At 45.4% G+C, this 27,136-nt stretch overlaps 3 protein-coding genes across 12 annotated transcripts in view; 2 read left to right on the top strand and 1 right to left on the bottom strand.

Annotated features, from left to right (window-relative positions):
* The window catches only part of MPZL1 (myelin protein zero like 1), a 37,362-nt gene extending 22,412 nt beyond the window's left edge, over window positions 1–14,950 (top strand). For all 4 annotated transcript variants that reach the window (XM_064643617.1, XM_064643626.1, XM_064643621.1 and 1 more), the window contains 2 exons: window positions 3,104–3,209; window positions 9,023–14,950. In XM_064643617.1, coding sequence (XP_064499687.1) covers window positions 3,104–3,209; window positions 9,023–9,124 — 208 coding nt within the window. In that variant the 3' untranslated portion in view covers window positions 9,125–14,950. The remainder of the gene's footprint in view (window positions 1–3,103; window positions 3,210–9,022) is intronic.
* A 489-nt stretch (window positions 14,951–15,439) lies between these two features.
* On the bottom strand, window positions 15,440–23,254 carry MPC2 (mitochondrial pyruvate carrier 2). Its single transcript, XM_064643633.1, has 5 exons — window positions 23,042–23,254; window positions 19,286–19,326; window positions 18,123–18,207; window positions 16,797–16,908; window positions 15,440–16,142 (listed from the first exon to the last, which is right to left on the bottom strand). The coding sequence occupies exons 1-5, from the start codon at window positions 23,145–23,147 to the stop codon at window positions 16,097–16,099; spliced, it is 390 nt and encodes a 129-aa protein (XP_064499703.1). The 5' UTR covers window positions 23,148–23,254; the 3' UTR covers window positions 15,440–16,096.
* A 424-nt stretch (window positions 23,255–23,678) lies between these two features.
* DCAF6 (DDB1 and CUL4 associated factor 6) overlaps window positions 23,679–27,136 on the top strand; it is an 82,069-nt gene continuing 78,611 nt past the window's right edge. For 5 of the 7 annotated variants that reach the window (XM_064643565.1, XM_064643566.1, XM_064643570.1 and 2 more), the window contains exon 1: window positions 23,680–23,950. In XM_064643565.1, coding sequence (XP_064499635.1) covers window positions 23,857–23,950 — 94 coding nt within the window. In that variant the 5' untranslated portion in view covers window positions 23,680–23,856. Of the gene's footprint in view, window positions 23,951–27,136 lie in introns of all 7 variants that reach the window. The other 2 variants (XM_064643567.1, XM_064643577.1) reach the window with 2 other exon arrangements.

Consider the following 27,136-nt stretch of genomic DNA (forward strand, 5'->3'; position numbering starts at 1 on the left):
CACCTGAAAATCACTAGATATTGAAGTTGATCCCCAGCCACAGGCATATATGCCCTAAGAACATTTAATCCAAGATCCCCTAGCTCTGATCTGTTCCCCTTCCCTCCAGCTCTACTTTCCCTACCACCTCCAGAGGAAAAGTGCCATATGTACACTTTCAAGGAATGCTCTGTGTTGAGACTAGGACTGGATTTTTCAGTCTGACTCCTAAGCCTGGAGTATACTTGCCAAAACCCCATTCATCACCACACTTCAAAGTAAGGAAGGAGTAGCCACTCTGCATCCGTTCTCATTCACTGTCTGGTTTTTGTTAACTGTTCCCATCCCTGCAGGGTTTTTAGTGTTAGGAGGGTAACCCCAAAGTGAAGCACAGTTCTTTGCGTGGGCATATGAAAAAGCAACAAGAACTAACAAAAGCAGACTTGAGTCCTGTGGTGATGAAGCTTGATACTGGTGGAGGAGGTGCTTCCTTTTTTCTCCTCTCTAATTAGATGGTAATTTGCTTCTATAAGAAAGAATGAAAATTATGTATGGAGTCTTAGAAACAAACCCCAAACTTATAACTTTCTTCTGTTCTTTCCCCAACAAATATTCCTGCTTGCTGCAGGTCCTTTGGGTTGCCCTTAGGATAAAAGAAAATAACTCCAAAAATAAACTTGTGGGGATTTCCAAATTAAACTTTGCCCTGTCCTTTTCCCAGTTGGAGAGCTTAGAGAAAGGGAGTTGGCTATTGCCCAATGGTAAGGCTAAATACATCAAAGGCGGCTGTGTGTGCTCAAAATTGTGTGGAAAGCCTGGTTTTCCCTCTCTGCATGTGTCCTTCCCCTAAGAATTGAGAAGAAGCCTGCAGTGTCATGCACCAGCAGTGTGCCTGAGGTGGCCTGCTTGCCTTGTTTCCCACTGACCTGCCCTCCAGTGTCTTCCTGCTGGAGGACACACGCTGGTGCCGAGCCTGGAGCAGTAGTTCATGCACTGTGATTTCTTGTGGTAGATTTAACTGCTCTCTTGGGAAAGTAACCTCTGAAGTTTAAATACTGCTTTCACTGACCATGCCAGCTCTGCATGATGTGTAGAGAGAAACCAGCTGTGCTGTGACCCCTTCCAAACTTATGGACTGTCTTCTCTACGATGCTAACTCGGTGTGTGGTGGTGGTGGTGGAGAGATGCACTTACTCCCAGATAACCATTCTGCCTTGAACCGAGGTGGGCTGGGGCCCTGCGCGGCATCTGGAACCCCTGCATGGCCACAGTCTCCATTCATGCTCTGACTTTGGTGTTTCTTTTGTTTTGTTTTGTTTTTTTTTCTTTCTGCCTTGGTGTGCTGGGATCGGATCCTGCTTACCTTCCTCTCCTTACAGAGATCCTGATATAGACGCCAGATTGGGAATGTAACAGGGCTGGGTCTTCTCTTCCAGTCCCACTAGACACCATGGTAACTAATCAAGTTGGTGGTTGCTGTTAATACCTGTGTGTGTGTACACGTTTCCTCTTCCTTTGCTGACTAACCAGCTACCTCTCCACTAACATAACTTCACTGTAATTTGTGCTGGAATCTGTTGGCAAAGGGATGATGCATTTCACTGGGTGCTTGGGTTTCATTGTCTCATGTCTAACTGGGGTGGAGTTTGCTGTTTAGCCCAGATGGTGTCCCTCCTTCTCTTCCAACAGTGAACTCACCAGTGCATTGACTAAAGCACAGAAAATTCAGAGCCCTTTCTGTTTCAAAATAAAAGTAAATTCCCTGGAAGTGTTCCTCTGTCTCAGACAGCTTGGGTGTTTGAAAACTTGGAGGGATCTAAGTACATTAGTTGCTTAAACCTGAGTGATAACATTTAGATAGTGTAGATCTGAGGAATTTTGTGGCTAAAACAATGAGTGATACATAATTTTAGTAACAGAAGGGCTGCATTGTCTCTAATACAGTAGAAACCCCTTCCATGATGGCTGGGGCAGTATTTTTTTTTTTTAAATTCTTAGCTGCTGCATGTATGAGGAGTTAAGTCTGCTATGGTTAGACTTATCAAAGGGTAAAAAATGCTTGCCCTGTGAGGATGTGGTCTGCTTAATGTCACTGTCCTCGTTTGTTTGCTTCTGTACTTGCTTTATAGATTATCTGTCTATGAAGATTGAGGAAAAAGGAGGCCCAGTGGTCAGAGGGTTGTGGTAGCAAAGGGAGCTCCCATGTCTGCTGCCAAGGAGATGGCTGGTTTACTTTCCTGGGTGCTTTGGTACAGGGAGGTAGATCTAGCACTGAGAGACCCATTACTGCATTGCCCAGAAGCTGCTGACTTTAAGGGCATTTGCTCCTGTGCTTAGATCTGCGATATTCCTTTCTCTGTCACAGGCTTGCTTTCTTTTCAGTCCTGCTTTAAGCAGATGGAAGGAAGCAATCAGAGAGTGAAAACTGGCAACCTTCTTTTAGGGCTGTTGGTTCTCACCACAAGACAGTTCTTCTGTTTGAAAAACAAGATTTGCTTGATTATTCAGGTAGCCATGAGGGCACACAGCTTAAAATGTCATGTGGGACTCTTGAGGTGATTGCTCCAGGACGAATATCTGCTGTGAGTGGGCGGCATTAATCTGGGATCACAGCCTAAGCAAAGCAAGGGAACTAATATGGAGTTTGGTAGGAAGTACCTTGCTGATATGAAAAGCTGGTGGCTCTTGCAAGTGTTGGCTCTAACACTGGTATAACACTTGATTCAGTAACTAGGACTGTTTAACTTCTAGTTAGAAGATAGTTGCCATTTACCACTGTTAGTTGAGTCTGAAGCCCCAGAGAAGAAAACACATGGGTTGGGTTGAATGGGAATATCTAAGGAACAGGGATTTTGGAGGAGCTGCTGTCTTATGTTAATAGTTGCTCCTTCATGTTGCTTACTAATAAAACTCAGAGGAAGGTTAGAGAAATACCTCGGGAGAGATGGAGAATCGTGTGTGTTTATTTTAGAATCCATTGTGTTCACTTTTACTTTGGCGTGATCTGCCACTCTCATCTTGCCATCACTCGTCTTTTTGTTTTTTGTTCTGTTTTTTTTTTTTTGGGTTTTTTGTGTTGCCTCTTGAACATTGTCGTGCAAACTCTGCTCTGCCACCTCGTCAGCTGCAGTACCTCTGAGAGCTTGATGTCTCCGGTTAAGCAGGCTCCGCAGAAGGCGCCCTCCGACACAGAGGGCCTGGTAAACAGCGTGCCCGCCAGATCACACCAGGTAAACTGCTTCCTGCTGCTTCCCCGAGCAGGATCCTCCCAGAGCGTGGGGAACATGGTATGGAAAACATAAAGGCAGGGTGGGATGTGTGCGTTAGGTGCTGCCTGTTAAAGTGCTGGGGGGTGAAAGTGTGTGCTCCAAACCAGGGGTGGACAGTAAGCTGGGACTGGTGGACTCTTCTGCAGAAGGCTTAGTGCAATTGGAAGATCAGCATTTTGCTACTGGCTGGGATGGAGTTTTATGCCCTTTTCATCCTAAATTATAAGAAAAAGATGGTTGTGGTCTTGTGCATCAGCAAACACAGGTCATAGTGCAGTGCGGGGTTGGCAAGGATCAGGAGTGGGCAACGACTAGCTGTTCAGTGAAGAGACAGCATTGTCTACTAGATGTATAATCACCCCATAAAGCTGCCTAATGTCTTTTGAGGTTGTAGTGGGGAGGAATTTTCCTCTCTCATGCTCTGTGGTGTGTACTTCCTTCAGAGGGCGACGAGGCAGCGCGGTGCAGACACTGAGCAGCGATGGTCAGTTTGCAGATGGCTCGTGCTGCTGAGAACTCTCTTCTGCAGAGCCTCCCAACTCATGTGGGCTTGAAAGTGCCACTCTTCATGCTTGCTGCTGTTGGCAAAGTCCTGCTGACTTTGAAGGAAAAAACTGTCTCTTATCCAGACTTAACATCGCATGGGAAATTAGAGGGGAGAGGGCATGAGTCAGACAGGGATTCTATGCAACGTATGATTACCTGTTAAAAGTGTGCAAGATTTCCTAAGTTGGAAGCTGTTTCTTACCTCTTGATTCATGTATTCCCAGCAATTTTCCTGTGGAGGTATGGACCCTGAATGAATTTAAGTTCAAAATGGACTTTTTCTTGATTAGCCACCTTTTAGAAAGTGTGTGAACTGGTGGGTTTCTAAGTCAAAGTTAATACCTGGGTTCCTAATTTTTCCCGACAAAACAATGGAGATGTGTGTTAATGTGTTAACACTACAGGAAAAAACCTAAATGTGCTTTATCCAGGGAGCTGGATAAAGTCAAAATCCCTACTCTGTTGGGCTTCTGGTTTGGTTTTGAAATGCATTTTGTTCTGGGCCTTGCAGTATTTCCAGAGTTTTAGCACACAGGTCCACAAAGCTGCCTTCTGACTTGGGAGATCAGTTATTCTCTGAACACAGAGGCTATATACTCAAGTTGTAAGATTTAAAGATAAGTTCAGATTTTGACTGGAATGGGTCTAGTAGCAGCAGCTTATAAGGCCTAGATAAAGCTTGTCTTTTCTAGTTCACGGGAGGAGCTTCTAGAGTGGGTGAGTGAGACAGGTGCTTCCCGCTGTTCCCCCTTCCAAAAAAAAAAAAAAAAAGGTTTTGTGGGATTTATGTTGCAGTAGGTATTAGAGTTGATGTCCCTAGGTCACAAGACCGAGATGTTTTGTCTAATTACTGTCCTGGTATGAAGCAGTACATGGAAGTGCCCTGAGAGCTACAGGGATTAAGAGTTTTGCTGTTCTGCACTTACATGTTAAAAGGCTTTAATGTTTTGGTGTAAAAACTTGCAGTGTCCTCACGTTCCCGTGTCCTCAGTGTTCTGGGTCTCAGTGTACTGAAAGGAACATGTCAGAGTAAATCTAAACTGTGTAAAGATAACTCAGGATCAGTGAGCTTTTGCCCTTCTGTAGTTACCCTGGTCTGCTTATTCCTTAAGAGGGCCCTCCAGGGTCTTCCTGCAGGTAAGTTCCTAAAGGAAAACTCAGAGTGCGAACACTGCTGATCTCAAAGGAAAAATACTGCAAATGGCTTTTGTTTCCTTCAGATTTTTAGATTTTTAATCTCTTAGGCAAAAAAGAGTTTTGTCTGGATTTTCTTTTCTTGGCAAACATTTGTAGCAGCAAGTGGTTCCTCTGCCTTCAGTTAAACATTTGCCCCATTTTACAGAACAAGCAAACAAATTTACTTTTCTTTAAAAACATCCACAATGAAATCAGGGTAGATCAGATTTTGAACAGAACGTTTAAATCAGTGAGAAAACTAAATTTCAGTTGCATTTCTATATTTCACTTATATTTTTAACTTCTAGCCATTGTTGTGTTGATTATTTTTATAAGGGTCAAATCAACATATTTGAAATCTAGCACCACATATGAGTAAAACCCAGTATTTCTTGGTAATCAAGAAATTAGTAGCAGTATCCAAGCTTTTGAGGTATTGTGTAGGTGAAATGCAGATATCCAGATTCCTGGAGTTCCCAGAAGCTGCTTGCTGATTCAGGCACACTCTTGTCTCTTGGAATGCCTGGCAGTTTTAGACCAGTGGTTCCCACAGTCAGTGCTGTGGTCAAACAGCAAAGGCCTGTGGTCTTCCTTGTAGCCTTTCACTTGGTGGGATGTGTAGGAAGTGACTGGATGCTTTGTGCTGGAAAAGAACTGTGAATACAAACACACGACCCCTGCCTCTGCAAGTTAAAAACAGTGACAGAGGTGGTCACTCTTGAAGAGTGGCATTTAAATTGATTAAATTAAGTTTATTCTTTTTTTTTTTGTTTATGTGTCAGTTTAAGTATCAATGGTGGAGTATTTGTCCACATCCCTTCTCAGCTGAAAGTGCACTGAGGCTGCATTTCCTTTGTGTGTTTTGAGTGTGAGTTAATCAGGTGTGGACCTTGCTTTTTGGAGTGCCCCAGAGTGCTGAAAGCATGAAAATCTGATTCTGTGAGTGCTCAGCTGATTGAATCAGCTCCACTTGTTTTCACTGTGCTTTCCTTCTCCTCAGGTACGTTCTGTCCTGTCAAATTTGTGTGTGGTGTTTCTTGTCCGTGCCATCACTCTGTAGTGACTCCTGTCCTACCATGACTATTATTTGAAGGCCAGAATTACACGTATTTCCCACATGGATGTCCTCGTTTGGTAAACTGGGTTACAGCAGTCAAATGGGAAGGCAGATTGTCCCAAAATATGCCAAACTCCAAGGTGGCTGTCACTTGTCTTTGTGCTTTGCAAGGAGCTGAGTATTCGCTTCTGGGCAGGCTGAAGGACACTGATGCTCAAGAGTGACGTCCACAGAAGGCATTTCTGATGTACAGAGCAGGTTGGTGCAGAGGTTCCTGAGCAGGGAGGTCTCTCAGTGTAGAATTGGGGAGCACTGAAGCTGCATTAACATCTGCTACAGAAGTGCAGATCTCTGGCTTTGCTCTTTCTGGTTTAAGATAGATCTGAACAGGCTGTGTTTGAGCTCTGTTCCAGGCTTTAAACTGGTTCTCACGACCCCAAGAAGGAGCAGTTCATAGTGCCAGGAATCTTGATTTAAATTTCAGGTAACTTTCCTGGAGCTGGAATCTGTGGTAGTTGGAACAGGTTTCAGAATCTAGAGAATTTGAAAATACTGTAGACTCCTGTTAGACCATGATGGTCTAACTTCGTAATTCCTTTTTCTTTGCTGTAACTTGCAATTCATGACAGATGACAAACCCTTAGCAGGTACTCCTGCTGTTCTTTTCCCTTCAGTTCTAAATGGAAAAATTGCAAGGTTCTGGGAAATGCTGGTTTTGTGTAGCAGTGCTGGTCTGTCTTCTGATTCTGAAGAGTCAGGATGAGCTTATTTGGGATTAGATGAAAGTTCTGAATTGTTCAGACTTTTTTTTTTAAGTGGCCCTGAATTAGTTGATTGTAGTCAGCTAGAAAATCAACTGGCAGCAAATAAGATAGATGGAGCGTTGTAATAAATCCTTGGTCCTCCTTTGCCCTTTGTTAGCTAACCTACCACTTACTTAGGTGACTGACAGTGAACATATTGAGACAGTGGTAGCTTGGTTTGGGTCAGGTGATCAGGCCAGTCAGTCTCTCCACCACCACCTAACATTCTGGTTGCAGCAGAATAGCTGTATTTAAATTGCATAAACCAAGAATAGTGATAACTGATCCTGAGGGGACAGGATCAGTTAGGTCAGAGTAGTGATAACTGGTCCAGAGTGAATTCCCATGGTAGAAAATTGACCCATCAGAATTACTTGAACAAAACTGGGAAAGTCATAATGATTGCTTTATGCAGTTAGAGATTTATTAATTTTTTTTTTTTTTAACTGATAGAAAGTGCTCTTGAGCTGAATTTATCCTACCTCTGGCCTCAGGCAGATGAGACTTCCAAAATTGCTTGCAAATAAACTTTAAGGTTACTTTGCCTTGAAGTTTATGTAGCTACTGCACTCTAATTGGAATTAGTAATGTAATCCTGATACAGTGTTGGAGACCAGAACAACATGAAAGCAAATAGCAGAAAAAAGAAAAAAATGGCTATATTGAGATTTAAAATCCAGGATTTTCTAAGACATCAGTGTCCTTTTTTTTTTTTCCTTCATTTTCTCAGTCTGCTGTTTATATTCAGTGTTTTATATCCACTCGCAAGTTTTTCCCCTTCTGTCTGTCTTCTGCTCTTTTATCACCTTGGAAATACCTTACCCAGAAGGAAGAAAAATGTGGATTTAAATTACTTCTGAAAGAGAACAAGGTATTTATCAGGTGTGTGCTTTGCCACTGTGCTGAGGGGAAAACAGCTGTGCAGGAAGGTACTTTACGGTCCTTCAAGGGCTTAATTTTCTGTACAGAAGGTCTCTTTTCATCTCTGGCTCCTGATTGGTTTGGGAGATAGATGGAAGGATTTCTGGGTCAGTTCTGTAGAAGTGTTTCCTAATTTGCCAGGATTCCAAAAGTATTGGCAAGACTGGAGTAGGAGAAGTGCCTGTGAAGGCTCCTTCTTCCTGGAACATGAGGGAAACTGAAACAGTTAATTGGATGAAATGTTTTGAAGGAAAAACTGCTAAAAAAGCCACAACCAAACTAAAAGCTCTCTCTGTAATTCCCCCCACTCACCCCCAAACAGGACAGTCCCTTTCCCTCCTGCAGGGGGGTGTGAGGGCTGTTCTCTGTGCTGAGGTGGTCCCAGCCTTGTGCTCTGTGCTTGTGTCAGCTGGGGGGTGCAGTGTGGGAGCTGCAGGTCAGACCTGGCCATAAAGGTCCCACCTGTCTTGTTGGGCACCTGTTCTGTGTAGGCTCCAGTCCTGTCTCCAATAGCTGCAGTTTTCTCTCCTGTGGGCTGTTTTGGAGGATGTGGTGTTTTGGGAAGGCGCAGGCACATTTGCTCAGCTGAAGGACAGTGCTGGTAATGTCCCCCACTGCACCCCAGCAGAGGTAACAAAGGTGTGTGGCCGTGCCTGCCCAGGGTGTTTATGGAGCTGTGCAGAGCTTGGGCTGGTTCAGAAGTCAGGTAAGAATTCTGTATTGCTGCACCATTGCAGTACTTTCTGTACTACACTGCTGTGTAAGCCTCGATTCCATCACTTGTTTGGGCAGTGACCCATGTCACAGGGGGGCTGCAGGTTAATTCCCTCCCTTATTATCCAAGTGGTCTAGGGGTGCTGGAATTTACGGGAACTGAGTGGCAGAAGGGAAAGTACCCTCTGCTGTGGACTGATAAATCTGTAGTACAGATCCTCCTGAACAATAACAAATCTGGCGTGCATCTGACTAAGCCACGTGTCTTTACTCCATAACACGTAAGAATTGCTGCATTTCAGAGCAAAGGATTCTAGATTTTGCTTTTTATGGGAAGGAAGAAGTCTCAGAGGGAGGAAAGGGCGCTGTTGGCATTGCTCCCAAGAGCAGAAAGGTGGCAGACTAGAGCTCATTCGCAGGCCAGGGTTCATTCCACCTGCTTCCAAGTGCCGTTCGCAGTCATTAAAGCTCCGTGGTCTTGCTTTGGCTTTCATCTTGCTGCAGACGTGCTGCCTGTTCTGAGAAGTCCTGATGGCTCCTCTCTGTTGTGTCCCCAGGGCCCAGTCATTTACGCGCAGTTAGATCACTCCGGGGGACAGCACAGCGACAAGATCAACAAGTCAGAGTCCGTGGTCTACGCCGACATCCGGAAGAACTGAGATGAGATCCTAAGCTGTCCAAAGGAGAACACACACTCAGACTGGAATTGCTTGAACAAGATTTGACCCAGAGAACTCACATGTGGCCTTTGATGCCTAGGCTAGGACCAATGCATGTGCATACAGAGGGAAAGATATATATGTATTGTGTGTAAATAGTCTATTTAATCGTACAGAAGTGAGACCAATGTTGCATGTTGAAATGCGGTAAGAATTTTTGCTTATAAATCGCCGATATTCTTTTTTGTATCATGTGTGACGAGAGAGAAAGTGAAAACTCGCATCACGATTTTTAAATATTTTTATCTTGATTATTAATGGAGAAACTGGAAGATGCCTGAAGATTCTAGATTGACCTGGAGATTCTTTCTTTTTCCTTTTTTTTTTTTTTTTTTTTTGCTTATAAGGCCTTCTTTTGTTGAGATGAATATAAAGGAGACATCTTCTTTATATCCACTGAATTCCTTATGTATACAGGGTATTTATCTTTCTTTGGTCAGATTCTTGGTAAAAGCTGCCTTCTCATGTAAACTAGACCCTCTCACTTGGTCTTGTAAGCCAAATTGTGACTCCTAGCTGTCAGAAATGTATGTCTTAGCAGTGTAAGTGAAGGAAGTCTTTAGGCCTACCTGACCTGTGTAACACAGGTCACAGAACTGTTTACTTCTCTATGAGCCCAGCTGTTCAAGATTAATCCTTTGAGGTGCAGGGATAGTGTTGATCTAATGAATTTTGTGGAATGGTATGAATGAATTTTGTGAACACTAAGGAGATAGTGAGTTAAAGGCATAGGAAGCTGTAGCTGTAGGTGGTTACCTCAGACTCTGTTGAACCTTTCAGTGAAATGTTTCTTCCTCAAAGCTGTGTCATTTCATGTAAGTGTGAAAAAGGGCTCCAAAGGATCTGGAAGCTGTAGTACTCCCTTACTTCTCCCATGGCTCCGTTATACCACTGTCACCTCCTTAGAGGTGCTTTATCTGTTCTTAAAAGCCTGTAGTGGATGCTGAATGACCTCTGGAGAATGTCTAGGGCTCTTTGTGTTTTTTTGATGTGTGGTTTTTTTTGGTGTAACCTATATTTGCACAGAGGATGCAGAAGGGCAGTTTATTTCCTTCATCTCTGCAAGTCTACTGCTTGAGTATAGTTCCCCAGCTTCTTGTTTCTAGGTTAAACTCCTCCTAGATTGTTAAGGATCTCTGCTGATGAGGATCTTTCTTCTGCTGATCCACAGTATCCTGAAATCTGGTGCTCAGAGCTAGAAGTGGCATTCCAGCAGAGATCTTCTCAGAGTAACATATGGTAGAAGGATTTCTGTTTTGTGCATCCTAATGTGGTGTCGTTTGGCCTTTTTTTGTGGCAGCAAATGATTTTCAGTTTGGTCTCTCATAACGCCTTGTCTCTGATTCTTACCCATTTCCTAGTTCTGTCTTGTTGCACGGAATCAGTCACAGAATGGTTGAGGTTGGAAGGGACCTCTGGAGATCATCTAGTCCAACCCCTGCTCCTCAAGCAGGGTCAGCCAGAGCAGGTTGCCCAGCACTGTGCCCAGCTCTGAGTATCTCCATGGGTGGAAACTCTACAGCATCTCTGGGCAATCTGTTCCAAATGAACTCAAGCCTAATGTAACACCAAGTAAATGAGAAATAGTTATAGGCCCGTGGAAGACCCTTTCAGAACCACATTAGATAATCCTTTGATTATAACAGTGGAACTTTAATAGCTGTTTTTTGTACAGTGGGTTTTTTTTTCTCAACAAAGTTGGGCATGCCAACACTATATCCCTTCATCAGGATCAGCCTTCACAGGTTTTCTGACAACACCTGCCTTTATTAGAAGTTGACAGCTTTATTTTTGTATACATGCACTGCCTAGATTTTAAGACATTGTCCTCAAAGCCAGAACCAGCTTCTTAAAACTGAGGCTCAAAAGGAAACCATGGATTGATTTATTCTGCTCGATGTCAGTTCCTAATCCTGCAATATCTGAATTTGTGTCACCCTTGTTACAGGACTTGGCTGATATCAAAGAAAGGACATGTTTCAAGATGTTTTTAAGATATCAGTTTTCAGATGTTTGCCAAGTCCTGTTGGGAGCTGAGACACTGTGCTGTGGCTCACTAACCATTGCAGCTCTGAAAGTTATGTAGCATTTTATTTTTTGGCAGTAATGCATACAAGATGAAAAATGAACAAATTTCTTCTCCACAGAAGGCCTTTAAATATAATTTTCTACTTCGAGGATTAAACAGGGGTTTTAGCAAGACTCCACATGATGGGCTATGATGCTTCTTCCCAGTGCTGGAAGCTGATGGAGTGGGACCTACTTGTCCCAGACACACTCAGGGGCAGTTTGCCAACTCAAGCTTCCATCTGTTGATACCGTCCAGTATCTGTTGTGTGCCAAAGCACTGTTCTTAGTTGCTGCAGAACTCACATTGGTGACTGTAGCCAGCAAATTCTTTACTCAGAAGGTGGGGACGCCCTGGCACAGGCTGCCCAGAGAAGTTGTGGATGTCCCGTCCCTGGAAGTGTTCAGGGCCAGTTTGGATGGAGCTCTGAGCAACCTGGTCTAGTGGAAGGTGTCCCTGCCCGTGGCAGGGGTGTTGGAACAAGATGGTCCTTAAGGTCCCTTCCAACCCAAACCATTCTGTGCTTCTGTATGATCTCCTCAGGTGCTGGATTCTGCACCTGGGATGGGGCAGCCCTGGATGCATGGACAGACTGGGGAATGAGGTGCTGGAAAGGAATGCCACGGAAAGGGCCCTGGGGGTCCTGGTGGGTGGCCAGTTGGCCCTGAGTCAGCAGTGCCCTGGCAGCCAGGAGGGCCAACCCTGTCCTGGGGGGGCATCAGGGACAGCATCTCCAACCGGGCCAGGGAGGGGATTGTCCCGCTGTGCTCTGAGCTGGGGCGACCTCACCTGCAATATTGGGGCAGTTTTGGGTGTCACAGTATAAGAAAGATATTAAGCCATTAGAGAGCATCCAGAGGAGGGCAACAAGGATGGGGAAGGGTCTGGAGGGGAAGCCATGTGAGGAGCAGCTGAGGGCACTTGGTTTGATCATCCTGGAGAAGAGGAGGCTGAGAGGAGACCTCACTGCAGTTACAACTTCCTTGGGAGAGGAAGAGGAGAGGCAGGAACTGATCTCTTCATCTCATGACCAGTGACAGGACTCGAGGAAAGGGTGTGAAGCTGAGCTGGGGGAGATTTAGGTTGGATATTAGAAAAAGGTTCTTTACCCAGAGGGAGGTTGGGTACACTGGAACAGGCTCCTCAGAGAAGTGGTCACAGCACCAAGCCTGACAGAGTTCAAGAAGTTTTGGACAACACTATCAGGCACATGACTCTTGGGGATGGTCCTGTGCAGGACCAGGAATTGGACTTGATGGTCCTGGTGGGTCCCTTCCAACTCAGCATATTCTCTGGTTCTGTGATTAGGAGCAGAATGAATCCTCCTGCTGCTGCTTTCCTTAACTACCAGGCTATTACTTCCCAACATTTGTTTTACACTTAATAATAAACTAATGCTTTTGATGTGGTTGATGGAGAACCTTGATTTTGATCTACCTGCATTCATGTCTGTACATCACCATCTTTCTCCCCAAGAAAGTATTTTCGAGTAAGAGGGAGAATTGCAATGAATGTAGTGATCAAAAACTTGCTGCTATGAGAAGATGGGGCTGGCCTTGCCTCTGAATTCTGCTACTAATGTTTGTTTCTTTTCCTGCTGGAATATACTGGAGAATCTGAGCACAATTCTGATGTGGTGCTAACTTTAGGAATCACACTAATCTGGTGCTAACTTTGGGAGACGTGCTGATCTGGTGCTGACTTCAGGAGAAACACTGATCTGGCTAATGCTGACTGATGTAAGGAGACACCTCCTTGCATGGCTTTTGTCTGGCTACGGGTACATAGATATTGCCTAGACTGAGGAGGCACCTTGCAAGGCTGCTTGGGTCCTCTTTGTGAAGGCAGAATGAGCTTTGAAGTATTTTTAAAAAACACTGAACATCTTTTTAGAAAGAAACAAAATACTCTTCCCCCAGGAATGGCAGAAATCAGCCTGAATCCCTCTCCAGTGGTAGGGCTGTTCAATTTTTTTTTTGTCATGAAAATGTGAACAATGTAGCTATTAAGTGACAGATTGAAGTCAAAAGGACTTCAGGCATTGTGAGACAACACTTGTGAACTTTCTGTCCATCAGGTTATCTTATCTTGTTTAATGATATGATAACCTGTGCTGGTGAACAGGACTGAGGGTGAGTTGGCTTACTTAGTAAAGTCACAGGAGACAGAGGACTTCTACTTCCTTGATGGGTAGAGCAAACAGAGGTTAAAGTCAAACAAGGTCATCATATCCTGACGTTGTGGTGACCAGAAGTTTAGCTCTGCTTGCTCTGCTGCTCCTGGCAGGTTGAAAAGAACAGCTTGAACTTTGAGGAGCACGAAGGGCATTGCCCTTGTCCTGCTGTAGGACTGCTGCCAGCTCTTTTTAGGATCATCTATTTTAAAAAGAAGTGCTGCATGCCAAGCTTGCAGCAGCCCAGCAGAGGAGTAGGTGCCTCTCTTGAGGCAGCAGCCTCGAGGAGTAAAACTAGGTGGGTCATTGCTCCTGGATAGCGGACCTGGGGAAGGTCTGTGTGATGGAAAAGACTTGCAATGAATTCTCTTTTATTCATCATGCAAACAAAACTGGGATCAATCTGAAATCTTCTTTATTTTTGAGTACCATAAATGAGTTTCAGGAGAAGGATTACAAATAATTGTAAGGTACCAGTGGAAGTAATTTAATAGCTGTACTCAGTACCTCAGATATCCACTGCCCCTTCTGACTTCAGCAGTTGTTCTGTGGGGAAGATGGTCACCATGTTCATGAGGTGGCATTAAGAGCCATAACAGGGTGGCAAGTACGTCCCTGTAACTCATTGTCCGATGTGTCATTTACAACCAGAGACCTGCAGGGTTTTGTTTTCTCTCAAAGCTTTAGTGATATTTCAGTTTGTGACTAGAAGAGCTGTAATTAGGTTTTTAAACTTTTTAAACCTGTGAGAACTGTTTAGGTAACCATCTGTAACTGCAGTAAATGTGTATGTGCAACTTAGGAGCTGCATCACCTTAGAGTGGATTCACTGAGGTCAGGCACAGACTGATTGATTTGTAACCAAAACACCTTGTCTTGGAATTTTGCATTACTAATGTATCTGCCTGGGACCTCAAATGCTCTTATTGTATAATAGGTGATGGAAATATTTTCTCTTTAAAACCACCAAAGTGGAGAAGATGGGTAAGACTTCTGGGCTGTTCTAGTATTTAGGTGACATTTTTATATGGGACACTACAAAATCATATTAACTACGCTCAGCAATTATACTCTTCTTGAGGCTTCTCTTTCCCTTCTCTTCACTGCCCTAAAGCTAATAAGCCCTTTCATTTACAGGTATTTTTGCACTCTAAAATCTAAGTTCCATGCCTTTGGAGATCAGTGTGCTGTGCAATGTCTTCTGTCTCCCTGCAATGCCAGCTGTTCTTACGTGGTAAATGTGATTGAAAACAGAGTACACGGGTACTTGTCTTTTGTGAACCTCTGTCCTGGAGGTGTGCAAGAAAACAAACACCTGTAAGACAGGTGTATAATCTGTGTGAGGGAGCTGGATATGCATTGCATGGCCTGATTACTTGAAGAGCCAGTGTACCAACTGTTAGTGCTTTTGCTTTTACAGACTCATCTGGAAACAGTTATCTTGGATATTTTTTCTTGAATGGACTTCCATGTTTTGTATTGTTATCTTGTGAATATTTTAATACACTTTTTTTTTTTCCCATTACTGGTTTGCTGGATGAATTTTACCTGGGTGAGGGTTGGGAAGGGAGGGGGACTGAAATACAACACCTCTGTCTCTGGCAATCTTCTGCAGTCACTGCAGTCCGTGTCCACTCAGCAACAACACAGCTGGAGAGCTCACCCTTGGAATTCACACCTTGTGTTACTGCTCCAGCTGGAAGAGCCAAGGAATGCAAGTGGAATTGTAGCAGAACACTACTGGCTTCACTGTGGGACAGCCTTTGAAGAAGGGGAGCTGACAGAGTATCAGGTGCATGCCTTGTAAGAATGGAAAATGCTTTCCTTGGAGTGTCCTGCACAGGTGCTTTGCACAGGATAACATAACATTGTACAAAGAGTGAAAAAGGAGGGGACCATTGGTGCCACAGCGAGGTGCAGTTCCTTTCCACCCCTGCCATGCTGGAGTGGTGACTCACATGAGGCTAGGGGAGAGTAGGGGTGGAGAGAGACATAAAATAGGACCTTGCAAAACTCCAGTGTTTCAAGGCATTTATTTTCATGAAAGCTCAATCCTGAAGAAGCTACCTGGTCCCTGTCATCTTCTCCCCTGGATATAAATTCCTGAGCCTGCCTCGAGTTATAAAGGATGACAGAAGCTAAAACACCAGTGGCACATACTAGTTTGTTCTCCTTTTGTTAGAGACAGTGGTGGCTGAGAAACAAATGAAGATACACATAACTGAAGCTGAAAAGAATGTCCTTAGCTACCAGGGAAGAGCATCACAGGGAACGAAATACGAATGCTACTGTTGGTTTCTGAAAGTGTGGTAAACTCCTGCCCAGGTCTGAGTGTGACAGGAAAGATCACTTCAGTCTGAGGCTCTGGCTGTCACTCCTGGAGTCAGATAAGGTGAGACCCAGCAACTCATTCCAGGCACAGTCCACAGTCAGTGTCTCTTTAAAGAGACAATACAAACACACGGTTTTGCTTTGATTTAAAAGGTCGCCCTTTATTTAAATGTGTGGTGATACTTTTGTTATTTGCACTTAGAAAACATTTGCTCTCTAGGCATTTAAATTTCCTCTTTGATTTTTCTCTGAGGAAAAGCACATTAAAATTAGTGAAGCTGGGTCCCATGGGGATGGGTTTGTGCGTTGTTAGATTTGACCTGTTGGGTTAAGCATCTCTTTATTGCAGCTGCTCTTGTTGTTTTGCTTTTAGCTCCTGATTATACCTATAGGAAAAAAAAAATAAAAGAGCACAGGCTAAGAATAGAATAGTTACAATAACACTTACAATAACAGTGTCTTCCTAACAATCTGTTCAGCAGAGGAGGTTTAAAATTACAATGGACTTGAGGGTGGACACTCAGCATAGGATAGCTTAATTCATGTAAAAAGTTCCAAAGTAGCTAAGTTTGCTGCATTCCTGGCCAGTCCTGAAGCCAGAAAACTCCAAAGTTTCCCTCAAGAAATAATTAAAAAAAAATGAAAAGTGCTGCTCTGCTTAAGAGTCCTTTGATGCAGCTGGAACTGACAAGATTCAATGCTCAAAGCTGATAGAAGTGCACAGCTTATGAGCACAAGGTCTAGGCTGCTTGTCAGTCAGAACCACAGCTTTTAAATGCCTTAGACCCAGAAACTGCAGCTTACATGGAGCATTCCTTAACATGTGCTCTAGTTGGACTGAAACTATTTAAATCTTCAGTCCGACTTAACTGGAAAACTAACAGTGTAGCAAAAGAGTTGTGCAGTGTTTCATTAATCATTCAGTTCCTCTTGCCTGATGCACTGACATTGAGGCTGGCAGCATTTATGAACTCCTAGTTAAGAAGAGGTGGTTTGAATGCTCAGTTAGAGAATGTGGAGAAGCCCTTCTTAACACCTACCTCCATATCCGGAAGAGCTGAGAGCCACCGGCACAGCCAACAAAGAAGTTCACAGCAAACAGACTCCAGTTTTTAGGAATAATAACTAGAGAGTATCGTGACCAAATAAGGCCTGTTGAATCAAATGGAAGGTTTAAAGATGTTAATCCTTTAAAGCAAAATACTCGGACATTTCCCTAAGTTTGGAGACTGATGCGTGGGCCAGTTTAAGTAGACAAGTTTTACAACTTCATGTTAGACAACTGCTTTTTTCATAACTACCTGTTTCTCAGTGGTAAGTGCAGCAAGTGCCACTGGGATGGCTACAGGTATGTACTGCATTTTCCCAAAATAACTAGATGGTAAGGTCAATCGTAGTCTGAATATCAAACAAAAATCTCTGTACTCTACAGAGTAGAGACCTTAATTCTCCAGCACAGTTGCAGGGCAGTGGTATTTTGCTGTAGTATGTCCAGCTTGGATAGTTTAACCTGAAGAAAAGGAGGCTCAGGGGTGACCTTATCACTCTCTGCAACTCCCTGAAAGGAGGTTGTAGCCAGGTGGGGTTTGGGCTCTGCTCTCAGGGAACAAGTGACAGACAGGATGAGAAGAAACGGCCTCAAGTTGCACTGATGGCGTTTAAATTGGATATCAGGAAAAAACGTCTTCACTGAAAGGGTTGTCAGCATTGAAACAGGCTGCCCAGGGAAGTGGTGGAGTCATAAGATGTGTAGATATGTCATTTAGGGACGTGGTTTAGTGGTGAGTTTGGCAGTGCTGGGTTATTGGTTGGATTCAATGATCTTAGAGATCTTTTCCAACCTAAATGATTCTGTCATTACAGATTATTGCTTCTGCCAGTGTGAACATTCTTGGCAGACAGCAGTGCAGTAGTCCATGTACCACTACTTCCAATTCCTTGTAACACTTGCAGATTCTTTCCAGTTAGTGTAAATACCCTACCATTCTTTAATCCCTAAAGTCTGTTTAAAAAAAGTCACTATATCCTGGCCTGATTTCAAAATTATTTGATCTGAAGCAAAAGAGGTCACTTAGAGGAATGAGTGGTCTCATGGTAACTTAAGGGATGAAACTCATGTCCTAACTCTTAGCAATCTGGTCTGGACAATTCCAAATTAAGACACATGTAGAAAAGTGTTACATGATTACAGAACACTTACAGGTTTGATAAAAAGTGTACAGCTGTCCCAGAACTATCATCCAACAGCAGTAGTGAGAGCTGGCATGTTATAGTTAAAGCCTTTCTATAGAAGTGGATTAGTGCTGATGGAGGATTTGGAAAGGAGTGTATTCAGGTTCAAAAACATGGAGTAACTGTGGTTTTACCTGTGGCCATTAGTACTGCAGACTGTGCTGTGCTGAGCTTTTCTGCTGGTCTGGCCATGTCAGCCAGTCCAGCACACACCAAACCCTGTAAAGAGAAATTCAGTGAGCACCAGTCCAGGACCTCCTGTAACGGGTCAAGGGATTTACAAGGGGAAGTTGCTTCACAGCTACATGCATTATGCAGGAGATGGGATGCACTGTGTGAGCAATTAGACTCTTGGAGACACCACCCACTTCCAGTCCCTTGTGGTAGGGATAAGGACACAGTTATGAGGGTTTCAACTGGCTGGCAATAAAATCCCAGGCAGTGGCAATTTTTTATTAATTCAAGAACAAGGTTAATTTTAGCACAGCTGCTTTCTTAACCAAACCTGTTTTTTTTTTGCTGTAAGCAACAAGTAGATGCTTATCTAAATAAGGCCCTTCTTCCTACAGTTCAGGCTAAGATATTGCTGGTAAAGATGTAGGTGTGACACCATATAGTCTTCACTCAGCTTCATTTAAAGGGGATAAAAGTGCTTCTTTTTAAATATAATTTCAGTAAAAGTGGAAAACTTCCAGGTGAACTGAGAAAGGGCTTGGCTGATCTACTTGACAACATCAGCAGTAAACTGCCTGATTTGTTTGTTGTGTTATTGCCCTCTACTGGACATATAATGTCATAGTCATGTTACAGGAGTTCACAAAAAAAATCCACAAAAATAGCCTCAAAACCAAAATCCCACAAATAAGAGAGTCCTAATGCTTTTTCTGCTTTCTCAAGACTACTTTGCACTCTGACATGCTTTAACCTACCTTCAAGCTTAGGAGGCCTAGGAATTTAGCTTCCCTAAGATCCTCTTCAAATTCCTCAATCTCTGAAGAAACACATGCTTTAGGAGTTTTGCATTATGCCAGCTCATGCCTACCTGGAGCTAGTGTTCCACAAAAGAAAGCTTTTGTGAAACTTGCAGTGAAAAGTACAGTTTTTCCACAAAGCATTTTCTCCCTGTATGTTGCGCTCTGGGTTACCAAGGTTAATTTTGTTCCTCCACATATATTAAAAATTAGAGCCTCAGTGTTAAATCTTTCTGTAGGCTCAGATATCTGCTGGGAAACTACTGCTTTCTCAAATGGATTGCTGCTGATTGACACCCAGACACCAGCTGGGATCTTATACTTACCCATTTCATAACCGGTGCCCAGAAAAACACTGTCTTGGGACCTGAGGGAGTGGGGGAGGAAACAGAAAAGAAGTTAAATTATTCAGTGAGATGTAGCTATTTTAATACCCACAGTAAGTTTGGGTTGTTTTGGGGCTTTTTTTAATAATGAATTGTGTGTATTAGCACAGTTTCTACCACTGTACGAGCTCTAGCACCTTATATCCATAGTTCATCAACCTTCAGTTGTGTAATCAACCCACACACTTCTGCAACAGGTGAGTAGGATTTTGCATGTCCATTTTTAAGCAATCAAGGACACTAGAGCAGGCAAAGTTGATTTATGAGTGAAAAGAGTTAGGATAAGGCCTAGGAGTAGTGAAAACAGTTTCCAAAGAATGATTAAAACTTACTTTACAGCTGGACTAACAGAAATAGTATTTTAAATCTTTGCGAACTGAATATTGTAAACTAAAACTCAAAAATATTTTATTACTAGGACTGTAACAAGCCAGTCCCTCCTTCCTTTCCGAAATCACAGTCCACCTCTTCACGCTACAGGCATTAGATGGTTCAAGTGAGAACACAAATCACAAATAGAAGCAGCAGTAAGTGTCACAAGGAGAATGTTCTCTGACCTGCACCTCTCAATAGCCTTCTTCTTCCTGGCAGAAATAAGGCTTCAAACCCACACCCTAGGAATCTACCAGGAGGCAAAGGAGGATTATGGAGGAAGAGTTAAAAATCTCCAGGAGAAAGGGAGAAAAATCAATGCAATGGGGTCTGGGGGAAAACAGCTCTCTTACAAATACATGTGTCTTGCAGTGGTGCCAAAGTGGCAACTGGTTGGTTAAAACAAAGCAGTGTAAAGCCACAGCTACAACCATGCCAGAAATCATTAATCCAAGACTACTGCTCCAAGTCTTGAATGGGAGCCCATGACCCAAAGCACTGGGAGACAGTCAGGACACTGGTTCCAATTCCATCAGAACACGGGGTTTAGGTCTCAGTGTGCCGCTGTTCACCACTCTGGTAACATCCAACATGAAGCCAAGTTTTCACTGTAACATGTAACAGGTGTAAAACACGTTATATATGAGTAACCACCAGGACTTTGCTTGCTTTTTATGTGAGCTACTTTTTCACTAACAATTCAACCTTTAAAAAGACCTTGCAGCAACTGTTTGTGCTCCCTGTTTTAAGCACCCTCAAGTTTAAAACTGTGACTTGGGGAAAATGTGACCGCTGGGTTTCTACGGCAGGCACCTTGTGAAACAACTCATAATTTTGGGGGGGATAAGACTGTTACAAATATCACCTGCTCTGTCACCTTAAAGGCAACTAGGACCTGAAAAGGGCAGGGCAGAAAGCCACAAAAACTGGCCTGGCAGCTTCGTGTAAAGCCCTCTTTAACCCACACTGCTTGCGATCAAGCTTCACGCTGCAGTTAATAACTACTACCATGTTACTTTTTATCTAATATTGCTGAATAAATACAGTATTATCCTTTAAAGATACAAACTTAAGTTGCTGTTCTCTTAGGCAGCTGCTCAGTGTAGCAGTATCAGGCTGCAAATACAGATTGTTACAAACCAGTCTCACAGAGGCCCTCTGTAAACGGCTTTAATCCCTATCATTTAATTTATTCTAAAAGACAAATTCAGATTTGGAGTACTAGAGAATGTGGGGTGAGTATAAATTATTAAACTGACATTCCATAAACAGCCACTAAAGTTCTCAAGAAGACTGACGTTAATTTTTATTAATAATAGATAAATAACTCGATCATTTAAAACTGCTGACTACAGAAGTAAGAAACAGTGCAAGAAGGTACAAAGGGAAGGTACCAATCCAAGCTGGTAATTAGGGAATACTGTCAAATGCCTGGAGCAGAACACCTCTCCTGGAAGCACTCCAGCAAGCACCCAGCCAGGGAAAGCTCCTCCCTGGTCCTGACATCCAGAATTTCTCAAGGAGGAATTCGACAGCAGGGGGAATAGCAGAGGCTCACCTGGATATCACAGGTGTGACCAGTTTATAGGATTTATGACTTCTATTAAATGCAAGAAGTCTTTGTGCTGAAAAGTTTGGTTTAATCAGGCAAAGTGAACCCAAAAGGCCAAAAGGGAGGGGGGACAAGTTGAGCCCAGGCTTTCCTGTGGCAGCCTGGGGAGCTGGTGTGCCAGGCAACTGTCCTCCAGCAGTGCCAGCCAAAGAAACAGATTTTCAGACCAGGCATCAATTATCTCACTGGAAGCTTTCTTTGTGCCAGGAAAGAAGAAAGCACATTCTCCATCCCTCACAAGTGATTCATAATTCCACGACAACGACACTTATATTCCTAAATTAGACTAGAAATCAGGATATCACCAGAGATAAAATGCCAGCCTTTCATTTTTAACCTACTTTTTTTTTTCCTAGTCAGAGTGACATCTATTGCATAACTTTCTCACAGACACACCTTCAGGATGTTCAGAGCTGAATCAGAAGTGGCAAAGGTTCAGTTTCAGGACCTGCTTAGGGCTATTCTCATGCAGATAGATATGTGTGTGTGTGTGTGTGTGTGTGTGTGTGTATGTATATATATATATATACATACATACATACACACACACAAAGAGTCCATAAAAAAGGATTTATTAATTACAACATTATGGTGGTTAACAAAAGTGGCCCATGGGCAGTTCCATGAAGTGAAAAGCACTGCAAGAGAACCCCCAAAGCCTTATTCAGTTGCTACTGCAGGTCTGGTGAACAAGGAACACAGATATTCCCAGCGCTTTCTGTGCCTTGTATCCAATAAAAGCAGCTTTCAGCTGCTTTTCTCACAGATTGAATGTGTCTCTCAGCACCTTTACAATGCAAGTGTTGGATATATTGGCTTTTCATATATAAAAATACATTAATATTAAATATACTGGCCTAGTGTATTCAGTATAAGCCAAACATTTTGAGAACTGCAGTTTTTTCACTCTTTGTGATTTCTGTAGAGAAACAATTTTCCTCCCAAGAAAGAACCGTTTCAAGAGGACAGACTGAAAGCCAAAGTCCATTTTCACAGTGCATATTCCAGATGGGTCAAGAGTCAAGGATGCCTATCCCACAGACAGGAAACAGTGGGAACAGCAGCCTATGGAATTCCAGGATTTTATCGAGCACTGCTTTTAATTGCCCGACACAGTTTGTTTACAGGACAAACACCACGTAAATGGCACCGAAGGAGATCATTTTACAAGAGGCTTCTCTCTAACAACACAGTCCCCCCTGTTTGCTCATGCAAAGGCAAGTCGTAGGTCAGGCGAGGGGAGCTCATTCCACGGAAATTCCTTACCCACAGCAGCCCTGTCAGCGCTCTCCCCCGTCCCTGGAAGTGTCCAAGGCCAGGCTGGATGGGGCTCCGAGCACCCTGGTCTGGTGGGAGGTGTCCCTGCCCTTGGCAGGGGGTTTGGAACGAGATGCTCTTTAAGGTCCCTTCCAACCTGAACCATGGCGTGATTCCACGAGCCTATTTTCCATTCTGTTTCCCCAGCACATCCACTTGGCTGCGGGGGCCTCCGGGCTCCTTTGGAAGCATCGAATTCCCCGGGACGGGCTCTGGCGGCGCCGCCGCTCCCCGCGAGCGCCGTGACAGCGACACCCGGCTGGGACCACCCGTGTGGCGCCCGCCTTTTTGTATTTCCCCTTCCCAGACACATCCACGTCCCCGTTAAGGAGCGGAGCCACCGCACCCGCGTCCCCGCTCCCGCCCCCCGCCCAAGGTGACCCCCCGCGCGTTACCCGCCGGGTGGTTGTAGAAGGGCCGGAACCGCGGCGGCAGCATGAGCTCGATGCGGTCGAGCAGGCGGTGGTAGGAGGCGCGGAGCCCCGAGACGGCGGCGGCCATGGTGAGACGAGCGGGGACCGAACGGAGGCGACCAAAGGGGACCGCGGAGACAGCGGGGACCGACTGCGCGTCCGTCCCCCGCCGGCCGCGCCCCCGCCGGCCCCGCGCGCTGATTGGATGTCCTCGCAGGGGGTGGGGCGGGGCGGGGCGCCGAGCGCAGCGCCATTGGCTGAGCGGGCTGGCCCCGCCCCCTAAGGAGATCTGGCGCGCCGTCCGCCCGCGGGAAGGGCACCGGCGCCCGGATCAAAGATGGCCGCCGGCGGGGCGGCTTCACTCTCCCGCTCAAGATGGCCGGCGCGGTGGAACCCTAACCTACCCAAACCTAAGATGGCGGCCTTGAGGCTTCGCCCCGGTTTGACTCCAGAGAGCCGGTTCGGCGGCCAGCCACGCCCACGCCTGCCCTCACTTGGGGGCGAGGTGACGTCACGGTCTCTCGCGAGACGCGCGTCAGTCCCGGCGCCCCCGCTCCCCCCCCGATAGGCGTGTCCCGCCGCGTGCCCGGTGGGCGTGTCCCGCTGCCGGCCCCGCCCCCCGGCTCGCGGTCGGCGGCGGGGCGCGCGGCGGGCGCGGGGCGCGCGCGGGGCCCGCTCGGCGGTTCCCATGGTGATCGCGCGCGCCGGCCCGTCCCGGCGCTCCATCGGCCCGACCCCCATCCCGACCCTCATCCCGATCCAGCACCGACCCGCTCCCCCCGACACCGCGCGGGGCCATGTCCCGCGGGCGCTGCCCGCACCTGCTCTGGGACGTGCAGAAGCGGAGCCTGGGGCTGGAGGAGCCCGGATTGCTGCGGAGGCACTACCTCGGTAAGGGCGGGCGGGACGGGGGGTGGGAGCCCTTCCTGGCGCCCCGCGAAAGTGAGGAGGGGGCCGGGAGCCCCTTCCCGGCGCCGCCGCTCCGCCCCTCGGCCGCGCTGTCCCGCAGCTCCCAAGTTTCCTTGGACACCCCCCAACATTCCGCTCGACCCATCCCATCCCACCCCGGGGGTGCTCCGGGACCTCCGTCCCCCGCCCCAACCCCCGGCGGTGCCCCAGGAGCCGGCGGTCCCTCCGCTTCCCGGAGGAACTGTTGCACGCGGGGATCCAGCGGGGAACTTGGGCGGCGGCGGCTCGGGATAGCCCCGGGATCACCCTCGGAGGCCGGGCAGGGTCCGGGTTTGCCGGGAACAAAGCGCGTGAACGCCCGTGGGATAATGGCGCGGGCGATCCCGGGGTGTTCCCGGGGGTTCGGGAGCCGGGACGCGCCCGGTGCCGCCCGATCCAGCCGGGATTTGTGTCCCCGGCTCTCCAGCCCCGCGCTGCCCTCGCTCCCACACCCCATCCAGGTTATTTCCACTTTGGAAGTTAAACCCAGCGCTACTTTCAGTTCGCGAGGCCGCGGGGACGTTCCCGTGGTGTGGAAGGAACTATCGGTGTGTTCTTTGTCATGGCGCAGGTTTCGTGAGAAACGTTACCAAAAATATTTAAAAAACCCCACTCCACAATATTTATTCCCGTGGCTTTGGAGGTGTGGCGATCCATCGCAGTGCCGCCGTGGGTTTTTGGGGAGGGAGGGGGCAGCTCTCCAGGGAAAATGGGTTGTTCTTTTGTGCTCGAGTGGCAAAACAATTCCTGCCTTTGAGTCGAAACCTCCGAGTGCTCGAGATGGAGCTGATTTACAGCGCTGTAAAACGTGTGTCTTCTTGTGCCTCCCAGGCGTCTCTGACCGTGGATGGTATTGGTTTTCCTCTTGTTTCGTGGTGGAATTTAAGGTGGGATATCACATTACCGAGCCTAACTCGGTAGTTTTCTGCCCGTGGTCCCTGAGCACTCAGTAATCCACCGAAGGAAATCAAGGTCATTGCTGGTTGGTTTTCACACCATCGAGAGGTGTGTGTGTCTGTAGCACCCACATGCACAGAAGTCCCTTGGAAAGGAATTTTGAAGTCCTAAAATTAAAAAAACCCTAATGGTCTCACTGCTTTTGACTTTCGTTATGTCTCGACAGCTGCTTTTGGTCAAGTCTTAGCTGAGGATTGTCCTAACTTTTAGTGATCAATCCTTCTGACTGAATTTGGGTGTTTTTGGGGGGTTTGGGGTTTTGTTTAGTTTTATTTTGTTTTTGTTTGGTTTGGGGTTTTTTTTCTGCTCCAGTCAGAGCAGAAAAGCTCAGTGTTGAAATTAGGACTGTAGTGTGCAGATTCTGAAGACGTGCTGTAAGACCTTTTTGGTCTTTTCCCTTTTGCAATTGCATGATTGTGTCTCTGACAGCTGAAGTATTAAGATTTGATCAGTTGAAATCATCCTCCTGGATTTACTAAGATCTCTTTTCTGGATGCTGCTCCAATAAAATGTACATAACTTCAGCTAAGAACAAAATTCCTCTGGTGGCTTAAGGTTAAGGTCTCGCATTTACTGTTTTTCATTTAACCTAAACAACTTCAGTAGCTTTATTGCCTTGAGAAAATAGGACCTGGGAGAGCCTTCCCACTGAATTATGTTGAGATCCATGTTGGCGGTGGCAGGAGATGCTCAGTCCTTACTGACTCCTGCTTTTAAAGAAGAGGTTGGTACATGGTGTGCTTGTCTTATGGAGCCACTGCACTTTTGCTCAAAATGGTGTTTATGGCCTTAATAAACCAGGTGTAGTTGCTTGTGTGCAGACTTACGAGACAACAGGCCCATTGTTGTGCCTTTTTGTCTGTAGTTTAGTGTATATGTGGGTCTTTTCCCTTTCAGACTTTGGCAGTTCCACGTAGGAGCTTTGTTGTTTGGATGGGTAGCCCTGGTTGTTGGTCATTGCTGACCTGATCTGAATGGGAAGGAAGGTTTCTTCCTATTCATAATTTTTTTTAATAACGTTTCAGCAGTGTGGCTGACAGAACAAGTGCAAGTCAAGCATTTCATTTTGACTTAGAAATAGTATTGGGAGACTTCAGGCACTGCCCACGTGCATTTTTTTTTGCTTTTTGTTTGTTTGGGTGGATTGTTTTTGGTAAATTTGTCAAAGCCATTATGGGTGTCAGTACAAAATTAAGAAGTTTATGTATATCTTCATTGCTGCTGTTTTTCAGCCACCAAATCAGATGAAAACCCTTATAGCAAGTCCATAACTATCAATGCAGTTCACAGTGTGTTGGAGGGAAGAGGTGTCTGTGTGGATGGTGATGGCATAGTGAAACATTAATTGGGATAAAATCATAGTGTTATGCTGCGATGCAAAGTACCAGAAATATTGAGAGCGACTCTGTATTGAAGGAAGACATCTGAGAACTAATTGCTGTTTCCTATTTACTCCGTGTTTTAGTTTCATGTGAACTGGCAATCAAGTGACACTCTATTTATAGCCCCTTTCAGCTTTTGAAAACAGCTGCTCCAGGAAGGATGTGTGCATCGTATTGTACCTTTCCGTGTGGGTAATTCACCCGCAGAATTTATGTCCTTGCAAAACTCTGTCTGATTTTGCAGGATCCCTAAATAATTGCTCTGAATCCTAGTCAGTTCTGGGCGGAGTTCCACAGAAACACCTCGAGAAGGTGGGGCAATCCAAACGTGCCTGGGATGTGTCCTTCAGGGGTTGTCCCTTGGTGAGAATTCTCGCTGTGGTGAGAGGGAGAATGCGGGTCCTAGCAATGTATCTGTTAGCTACGTTTTCTTCAGCATTTGTAGGCTAATTAGTCTCAATTTCAGACAGTGCTTGTGTCTGTATCTGAAGTCTCCAGAGAAAGCCAATCCTCGGGGAGGGCTGTCAGTAACTCCTCTTGGATTCAGTTTGGGCGTCCTCTTAGCCCAGTGCTCGTGGGAGGAGTCACGGATGGAAACTGGGTATCGCAGTTGTTAAAAACATCACGTTGCCTTTACACTGGAAAACATTGATAGTAAACTGTAGCACTTAAATTAGTGAAGCACTTCAGTTCTGCTTTGAAACTGGCAAGTGTAATTATCAGCAGCGATACTTTCAGAAGACTCTCAGAACCTTTGTTGCAATTTTGCATCGTTCTTTCAGTGACTCGT

This window comes from Pseudopipra pipra, chromosome 2, assembly GCF_036250125.1.
Source record: "Pseudopipra pipra isolate bDixPip1 chromosome 2, bDixPip1.hap1, whole genome shotgun sequence".
NCBI lineage: Eukaryota > Metazoa > Chordata > Aves > Passeriformes > Pipridae > Pseudopipra > Pseudopipra pipra.

Coding starts and splice junctions, on each gene's coding strand:
- MPC2 (XM_064643633.1), bottom strand. CDS start 23,147: ATGGCCGCCGCCGTCTCGGGGCTCCGCGCCTCCTACCACCGCCTGCTC. Junction 18,208..19,285: donor GGGCACCGGTTATGAAATGG/GTAAGTATAAGA, acceptor TTCTCTTTACAG/GGTTTGGTGTGTGCTGGACT. Junction 16,909..18,122: donor TGCAGTACTAATGGCCACAG/GTAAAACCACAG, acceptor TTGATTCAACAG/GCCTTATTTGGTCACGATAC.